The following is a 9,677-nucleotide window of genomic DNA, read 5'->3' as shown; positions in this document are numbered from 1 at the left end:
TAGATAGATAGATAGATAGATAGATAGATAGATAGATAGGTAGTAATGGAACAGTTTATTAAACCTTTAGACAAAATATATATTAAAAAAGTTATTTTTATTATAATTTTTTTTAAGTTCATCAGGCTTTTATGGCTCCTATAGTATAATATAGGAGAGTATGGAGCTCAACTCAAGGAAGAAAAAAAAACATTTATACGGCCAAAAAGTACAATTAAATATTGATAGCCTGTAACGCAAACTTTCACAATATAACAGACTACAAAGTTTTGATGTTGATAATTTAGAGGCCTTAGACATTTGTGTATCAAATAGCATACAGTAGGCTTTACAGGGTTAATAGAAACTCAATATTTTCCAAATAATATTTTGACAAATGTATAATATTCTCACCCCATGCACAATAATCATTATACGTCAGGGTTCCTTCCATCTAACAACAGCAACAAAAAAACATGACTTAAATGACACTTAAAATGTCTGAGCATCTTGCATTACACAAAACAACGTTAGTTCTGAGAAACTAGCAGAATTCGTTCGAAGACGCCACTTGTTTTAATGTTACAGATTGCAACTACACTGAGACTTTAATGCTTTTTAGTCTTCACGTGTTTTTGGGGCAACTAGTCTTCCTTAAGTGGGCTTTTTAGTTCAAATACTTGGCCGGCTCAGATGATTTTAGTGAAACTGATGATTTCAACACCACAACACAGAGGACTCCTCAGACGTCACATGATCAAGGGCTTCACGTGAGAACGAATGTAACGTTCTAGTGTCGAATGCTGAAAACAACTGTTCTTATTTAACACCTCAAACTGTTCATGTACTTTTGTCGCAACAAGTTGACCTGCCAGCCCATAAGAAAGCTGCGGGTTATCTGCTACATTAATGTCCGGTATTAGCCAAAGAGTGACCCGCTTCTCTCTGGAACCAGAATGTTTTTTTCTTCCCCATACCGTCGCTGCATTTGAGTTGTTTCGGTGTTATACATCTACCCAGACTTTATTTAAACAGTGGATGGTGTTTGTCTGAAGGCTTTCGCCCGCATGATGAGTGTTTGTCCGTCGGGGACTCACCCTCCAGTGGGAGACAGAAAGTCTCCGTCCTCGTCGTCTGCTGCAAACATGCCCCTGACTGATCTTCACGCCGCCAGCTTTAATAATATTCCAGATATGCAGTAATGATCGCCTGCACGCGGCGAGTAAATATTAAAGTGTAATGATAATGCTCTGCGGTCGCTTCCTGGTTCTGCTGGTGTCAGCTGACCCGCCACCTGATCTCACGCGCTTGCGTCCCTCGGCACTTCCGATAGGAAAGAAAAATAGTCATGCAAACACATTTGGAAAATCTAAAATATGTTTTAATGTGCTTATAGTCACTGTCTAGATTTATTAATAACATGAAAACCGTTTACAATTAATTATTAAATGTAATTATGGAATATAATGGATTTATTCCGTTTCATTTGCATGTTTTCTTGTTAAAAACACATCACTAAATATTATTAATGTTATTATGTTTTATATTATCATTTATATTTAATTTATGTAGTATCAACTGTTGTAAAACAATAGTAAAACTGATATAATATATGCTTCGTACTCTTAATTTAAGAATCTATTTTATTTGTATTACAGATATTTTTCATAACAAATACCTTAACAGCATTGCATTAGCGCGTGTGAAGTGAAAGTAGGCCAGTGAACTTCTGCTGCTAAGCAGCCAAACTTTACACAAGCAGAGGCACAAGTTCGCTTGCGAGGATGTACTCTGTTTTTAACAAATGAGGTAAGTATATAAAATATGTTTCATGTTTTTTTGTCTGTTATAGTGCTATTACACCTGCTTTTAAATGGACAAAATCGTGCACTGAGTTTTAGAACGAATCCAATTCAGTTCAAACTTAATCTAAGTGCTTTTCTTACAGTAAACGAATAGCACAATAATAGGAAGCTGGTCGTTTTGTTTATCATCATCACCACATTGTCATTTTATTAATTGAATAAAAGCATGTGGGGTTATTTGAAACATTTCTCACTAATCATATTAGGATATTAATATAAGCTAAAAAGACTCTTTAAAGTAATAGTTCACCCAAAAATTAAAATTTGCTGAACATTTACTCATCATCAAGCCATCCAATATGTAGATGAGTTTGTTTCTTCATCAGAACAGATTTGGAGAAATGTAGCATTACTTCACTTTCTCACCAGTGGATGCTCTGCAGTGAATGGGTGCCGTCAGAATGAGAGTCCAAACAGCTGATAAAAACATCACAATAATCCACACCTCTCCAGTCCATCAGTTAACAATCTTGTGAAGTGAAAAGATGCATCTTTGTAAGAAACAAATCCATCATTAAAACATTGATAACTTCATACGAGTGCTCAATCCATAATATTGCCTTCTCCAGTGAAAAAGTCATCTTGTCTTAATCGGGAGAGAAATATGCAGCGATCCAGCACCGTTTCTAAGCAAAAACAGTCTAAAACAGTTTTGAACGAATATGGATTTTTCTGTGGATTTTGATGTGAGAAGACAACAGGATGGATGTTTTGGACGTTAGACGTTGATGGATTTGTCTTTTCACAAGATATTAATTGATGGACTGGAGTGGTGTGGATTACTTGTGGATCATTGTGATGTTTTTATCAGCTGTTTGGACTTTCATTCTGACGGCACCCATTCACTGCAGAGCATCCGTTGCTGAGCAAGTGATGTAATTCTACATTTCTCCAAATCTGCTCCCATGAAGAAACAAACTCACCTCGGATGGCCTGAGGGTGAGTACAGTAAAGTATGTATTCATTTTTGGGGGCGAATTATTGCTTTAAGTCTTTCCACTCAGAAGTCTGATCAGGCTCATTGATCTTCTTTGAAAACTCATCTATTTTCCCTCAGGGACTTTAAAGCCAGTGTAACTGCTGCTGGGACACTGAGCACCACTGCACCAGAGGAATCAAACGCCACACTCCAGCACGCGTGAGGAAACACAGTCTCAAAAATGCTGCATTTGCATTGCATTTATGACCCTTGCACATCTACGTTCTCACTTGAAATAACTGAATGTCTGTGATTTTTGGATACTGCATAATGTATTTGTGTCACCTACATCCAAGCCCAAGCCGATTTGAAATTTGTCTTGTAATACAAGCAGAAAACTTTCCATCTCTGAGTATTGTTAATGTCTCTGAATGTCTCTGAATGGGCTGGACAGAGGAGATCGATTAAAGAAAGGCCACTCTATGGTGTCCTTGAATGATGTCTCTTCTGATTCTCTCACCAAACAGACAAAAGACACTCAGAAGATTAAGAGGCGAGTCTAATACAAACATTAGTCATCAGAACTATTATTTTTCTATCTCACTACTCACAATTTATGGTTATTGTTTGGCAGGGCAAATCTTTCCTTCCCAGATCCCATGTTCCCTATTTCCAGCAAGCCCAGCGATAAACCAAACAATATGGTCAAGGTATTTAGAGGTTACACTTGACTTCCAAAATATTATTTTTCAAATCTGTATTAAATAAATGATGACTTGTGATTGCAGTTAAATACAGTTCACATCAGTCCTTTGATGGGCTGCTCTGAGTTGCCACAGTGTCCGGTGGTCATGTGGATTCCCAACCCGCACCATGAGCCTCAGAGGCTCCACCAAAACAAGTAGGCCTGTCCTCACAATAATTGTTTCCCATTGTATCAACATGGTTATATTAAGCATGTAACTAGTACTGTATTTTATATTACTTTTATTTAAACCATCTTTATGAGATATTGATATCAAGCATACATTGTAGGGTGACAATACATCCTCTTTTTCCCGGACATGTCCTGGGAACACTTTCTCTTTACAATCCTCATACATTATATTATGTGTTTGTATTTGCATTGCTTTGATTTGTTCTCTGTAGATCCCATTTTCTCACACACCACAGTTGGTTGATTTAGTACAATGCATGCATGCTATTGGTCAAACTACTTTTCAGTCATTACCTTTTCTCAGGACATGACTGATAAAAAGAGAAGTTATGGTCACCCTAAAATATATAGCATACTTTGTGTAATAGTCACACTCTCTCACTTGCATTTAACTGATGTTTAGCATCTGCTTTTCACCAATAAGGTCTAAATCTCCAAACATTGCTATAAAAGAGTTATTCTGCCTTCCATCTTGTCAAATGACCAAGCCATCCATAGTGGTGAGTAACTAGGCAAGTTGTCTGCAAAATAAATATGTTTTACCATCAAAATAAAAAATAAAAATACAATTTTTATATATTCAACTCTTATTGATATAATTGAAAGTGATTTATTTAAATTTTTATTTTTAAACAATATCTTTTTAAATACATTTTATGGCACTCTTACACTCTAAAAAATGCTGGGTTAAATACAACCCAGTGCTGGGTAAAATGGGGACAAACCCAGCGGTTGGGTTACTACCCAGAAGGTTGGGTTAAACATTTAACCCAACCGCTGGGTCAAAACAACCCAATTGCTGGGTTTGTCCATATTTTACCCAGCACTGGGTTGTATTTAACCCAGCATTTTTTAGAGTGTAGTCTTTCAAAGCAGAAGTGCATTTGTCCAGCAGAATTCTGCTGTTTTTGTTTGTTAATATTCAGGCCAACCTGTGGAAGAAGTGTGATGGTCGTAAAAGGAGAGGGACGAGAGGTATTAACTCTACACTAGAGGGCGCTGGCACCCCACGGTGGGGTGGGCATTTGCTTTAATCCCATTCCCAAAACCACCCCGCATCACCTCTCCCTTCAAAGGTGAGCATAGGTGTGTTTTGGGATACAGCTGCCTAACTGACCCATGTTAAATGAAAGAATATCTCATTTCAGAGCACTCAGAGTGCTTCAGAAAGAGCGTTTCAGAGCACTACCAACTTAAAGGCATAGTTCACCCAAAAATGATGGACTGTCATAATTTACGCCGTTCCAAACCTGTATGACTATCTTTCTTCTGTGGAACACAAAACAAACTGTTCACTTCCAAAAACGGTATACTACCGTAAAATTACATGTAATGTCCAATACAGTTTTTCACCGTATATAGTAGGGGAATTTACCGTTAACCATTTAACAGGTTTTTACTGTAGCATTTTTACAGTCTTTTACCGTTAAATTCACGGTAATTTTTTACAGCAGAGGTTAGCAGGGCCATGGTAACAAGCCAAACCTTGACCCTTTGGTGCAAACACACACACACAGCTGCGGTGTCCCTGGGTCGGTTCTCACACCCAGCGTCTGTCTCTGTTCCAGGTAACCTCCCGTCTCACCGCACACTCATGTCCACACACCCATCGCACTTGTTTTTCCATTAGTACAGAGACTTTGAGCGAGTTTATGTAGGAGAGAATGGTCAAAAACACTGAGAGCGAGAGAGAGAGTTCTGTGCACTGGGATTTCCATAGTTGACGTCCAAGAGAGGATACAGTTTGCTCACAGATGCTGGGACACTATAAACATAATGTTTGGGACACACACCAGGTGTGACCCAAAAACTATGCGCTGAATACAACTCTGGGTGACATGCCACATCCTCCCAAATGAATAGGTCATTTACTGCATGGTTAGCATGAAATTTGTTTGTCAGTAAGGTTCCTCCCAAGTGTGCAGGTGCTTCCTTTAATCGTGCATCTGAATCATATAAATTATTATGCCTGTGTTTAGAATGGAATATTATTTTGATACTTAACAGAATTCTGTACAGTATAATATACACTGTCTATTATAGCATTTAAACAATAAATTCAGAAAAAAAATATCATAACGTAATCAGTAGCAAGATCACATTTAATTTTAATATTTAAGAATTATGGCAGAAACAATTTATTAAATTGTGATTGCAAAGGTTGTGTACCTTTGTCGGGAAGTAAAAAATAACAGAATTAAATGTGAAATTTCACAGCAAATCTATTGAAAGCCAGCCAAAATCACACGTGTCTAAACTCGTAACACTAAACTGTCACATGATTTTAGTGGCATTTTAATTACATTTTGTACAAATATCTTGACATTTTGACAGCACAATCAGATAATGAGTCAAGGAAAATAATGCAAAAATCATTTTTGATAATTCAGTTCATTCATCACACTGGAAATGGTAGGTCAAGTTGAACGCATTGCATTGTGGGATATATAACATTGAGTGCAGTGTGTTCTGGTGTACTGCACAGTGTGGTAGTACAATATGCTATTCCAAATATAGTCTGTCTCCTAATTTAGTCAGGTGGTAAAGCATGACTGAAACAAACAAAACTCGCAAAGACAAATTGAACTGCTGAATAGAACTGCAGTAAAGCGTTACGCACACAATGGGCCCAGACACGTCATTGACTGTCAGTGTTTGTTCTGATCAGACACTCAGCCATGGGACTGACCACAAAATCCGCTGACCTTCAAACACACACTTAAAACAGAAATGTGATAAAATGACAATACCAGACAGATTTGTGCGGTTGCTTGGAAGAGGACCTGACAACTATGGTTAAGTATAAAGCGCACTGCCATACTACCCTTACTATTTCTGCAGTACACTTTTTTTTCTGTATACACATCATTCAGGTGATTATAAAATTCTAAATCTGACAAAATGTGCAGCAGAGCACAGTGTGCTTCCATTTCCAGTGTGACAAATACATCAATGTCATGAACAATTGGGATCTTCTGTTGAATCGAGTCCACTGAGGACCCCTGCAGGGAAGCTATTTATATACATAATACATACATAAACTTATAAATGATCATTCGCATAGAGTGTACTGTAGACTAAACCCAAAGTGCGTTTTTAACAGCAAAAGGGGTTTTGCGCTGGCGCAAGCTGTTTGTAAAGTTTAGTTTGCTAGCGGTATGTTAAGCTAGTATGCTATACAGGCATCTAAAAAAATCTTGAACAAGAAATGATTCATGCCACAATTTATAGCTTTGGTTATAAACTAATTTTGTAATATATGACATAAAAACATTAGTAGTTGTAATATATTATAAAGAGATTGTGTGAGATTTCTAATCAGGCACTGAATATAGTGCCAATAATAAGGTCTTTCAGCCAGTGCAATTGTTTTGGGGTCCTAAGCGAAGTCAATTTTAATGGGCGGACCAAATTTTTTAAGGACGCCAAAAGCAATAACAACTCTTTATTTATTTTTTTTACACATTCATTTGATCTGACTCCCAAAAGTAAAGACACAAAACTAAAAATGACCACTTTTACAACTCCTTGGTTTGAAATAATTATCATTGCATACTGTATACTGTTTCATTTTAGTACACTCTAAAAAAATGCTGGGTTAAATACAACCCAGTGCTGGGTAAAATAGGGACAAACCCAGCAATTGGGTTGTTTTGACCCAGCGGTTGGGTTACTACCCAGAAGGTTGGGTTAAACATTTAACCCAACCGCTGGGTCAAAACAGCCCAATTGCTGGGTTTGTCCCTATTTTACCCAGCACTGGGTTGTATTTAACCCAGCATTTTTTTAGAGTGTAGGCAATATTCAGTGTATACTGCATTTCAGCAGCACACTAGTGTTCCATTACAAATTTAAGTGAGGTGAAGCTCCTTTATTAAGCATTTTAAAATGTGTGTGTGTGTGATTATATCTGTTGACTTAATTGCAGCAGGTAGCCTCTGACTTTGCAGAGGATAAAGGTGTCTTTTGATGGCCGGTGACTCAGGGAAAGTCTGAGAGCCTCTGCAGGCAGACAGATTTCGTTCAGTTAAATTAGCGTAAGCACCAAGCCGTTTGAGCAAATAGATGACCTGATGGGTCAAGCAGGAATGTGAGTCATTGAAGTGAAATAAATAACCACTTGTGGGATTGCGGATTGTAAAAGTGACATAGCGGTGATGTAAATCAGTTTCTTGCATTTCTTGTTCTTCCCAAGTTCATCGCTGCTTGTTTCTGTAGGGGTAATTGGGGACATTGTACTGGTCCCACTAAGGTCTTCTATGAGACAGACTACTCATTGGCCCACCCATAAAAATGTTGTCCTGGGCCCTGTGAATTGGGATAGTTTGATAAAGATAAAGCCATAAGGTCAATGTTCACAAGCAGGCTTTCAGCGTATCCTGTGTGAGGATGTGTGCTCAGCAGTGTTTGTTTGCAGATAGTCCTGGAAATCTCTGTGATAACATTTTTCCTCATGAAATCAACAAGCTGTGCTCTGTAAGAGAAACCGGCAGAGGGGTTTTCCCCGCTCCGCTCCTCCGCAAACAGCCAAGCCTGTGTGAGAGCGCATTGCCTCACAAACCCCAACACTTTACCCGCTTTGAAAACACTGTTTACTCTATTTTCTGTGTGCTCAGCACCGCATAAGAAGTCACCTCAGATTCACCAGTAGAATGACTGAGTTTTAGCTTCTCATTGTGAAAGTAATCAACTTGTAATTATGAACACTTGTGCGATGGATAGCTATACAAACCCATGGACCATATATACAGATCATCCTTTTGCAACAAAATGGCAAGAACTGACAAACTATCAAGCTATAGTCTGATTGGCTGGCTTCTGTGTAATTTCTTCTCAATTTTTGAGAGTCTTTCAGAAAACACTTTGGGGTTTTTTCTGCAACAATTAGCATTTGTTGAGGTCTGAGGTTTGTGTGAGGGGGGTTAAGACACAGCTTTGTGCCTCAAACATCAAATAAAGCAATGACAGGGAACAAAAACAGTGAAGTAGTCATAATTAGGACAAAATATTTGACTCGTCATGAAAGTTTATCAAATGCATGTGTTTTTCCGTCTTGCTAATTTAAGCATTCAAATGATTTTAAGTGCAAGAAGTCGTGAAAGAGAACTAAATTCGGTACCAGCGCTGTTTTTTGTGCGTGCACATAGAGAGCCGCGTCTCTGACAACACGCCGTTACAGAACTGAGTTTACTTTTTTGAACAGACAAATGCACACAAAATTAGGTCAAAATGCTAGTTTAGCCGAGTTTTATTGTAAGAGCAGTCTTAACTGAGTTAAAATAAAATGTTTTAAATGAACGTAAACTGTTGGGAGAAAATCAGCTTGTAAATCATTAATGTTAATTAAAGAACAAAAGAGAAAAAATCACTGCTCAAATCTGCTCTTGACTGAATAACTTCTTCATCTTTAATAAGGTTTTAATCTATAAATATTCTAAAACTCTCGGTAAATACTGCTCAGCATAGTAACAGTCTGACGCAGGCTCCGTGTAAAGCCTATAGTGCAGTGAGTGGACCAATTTTTTGTTGTAAATCTTAACCAGTAGATGGAAAACAAACTAATATGCATTCTAAAAATCTCAACACCTATGTAGAATTGTTCATGGAGCACATAAAATGCGTATAATTTATCATTTTGACTAATCATTTTCTTTAGAAATTTTTTTTAATTTGTTAATATTAATAATGTTATTAATTTAATGTTCATGCAAACAAAAAGTGCATACTGCTATATTTTCTTTCGACATAAAACTTGATTAAATTATTTCAAGGCTTGTATCAATACTTTTTGAACATTTCCAGCCCATTTTAACAATACTTATACTGATAACCCTAATCATTTTGGTCATTAGAATCGTGTTTCATCTCTAATCTGTAAATGTATACATTATAGTATTTTGTTCCTGAATAGTACTTTAGACTTACCTGAAAAACTTAAAGTTGTGTACCCGATTCACAAAAGTCAGCTCTATTTACC

At 37.3% G+C, this 9,677-nt stretch overlaps 1 protein-coding gene and 1 pseudogene across 1 annotated transcript in view; one reads left to right on the top strand and one right to left on the bottom strand.

Annotated features, from left to right (window-relative positions):
• LOC107563840 (FK506-binding protein 15-like) overlaps positions 1-1,280 on the bottom strand; it is a 22,254-nt gene extending 20,974 nt beyond the window's left edge. Inside the window, 1 exon segment of the mRNA XM_016248811.1 lies at positions 1,077-1,280. Within this exon segment, the coding sequence (XP_016104297.1) occupies positions 1,077-1,126 (50 nt within the window). The 5' untranslated portion in view covers positions 1,127-1,280.
• A 365-nt stretch (positions 1,281-1,645) lies between these two features.
• LOC107563847 (uncharacterized) lies at positions 1,646-4,780 on the top strand (annotated as a pseudogene).
• The last annotated feature ends 4,897 nt before the right edge of the window (positions 4,781-9,677 follow it).

This window comes from Sinocyclocheilus grahami, unplaced genomic scaffold (assembly GCF_001515645.1).
Source record: "Sinocyclocheilus grahami isolate Dianchi unplaced genomic scaffold, SAMN03320097.WGS_v1.1 scaffold892.1, whole genome shotgun sequence".
In the NCBI taxonomy this organism is placed as follows: domain Eukaryota; kingdom Metazoa; phylum Chordata; class Actinopteri; order Cypriniformes; family Cyprinidae; genus Sinocyclocheilus; species Sinocyclocheilus grahami.
The sequence above is the reverse complement of the archived record's forward strand: the minus strand, read 5'-3'. Positions and strand labels throughout refer to the sequence as shown.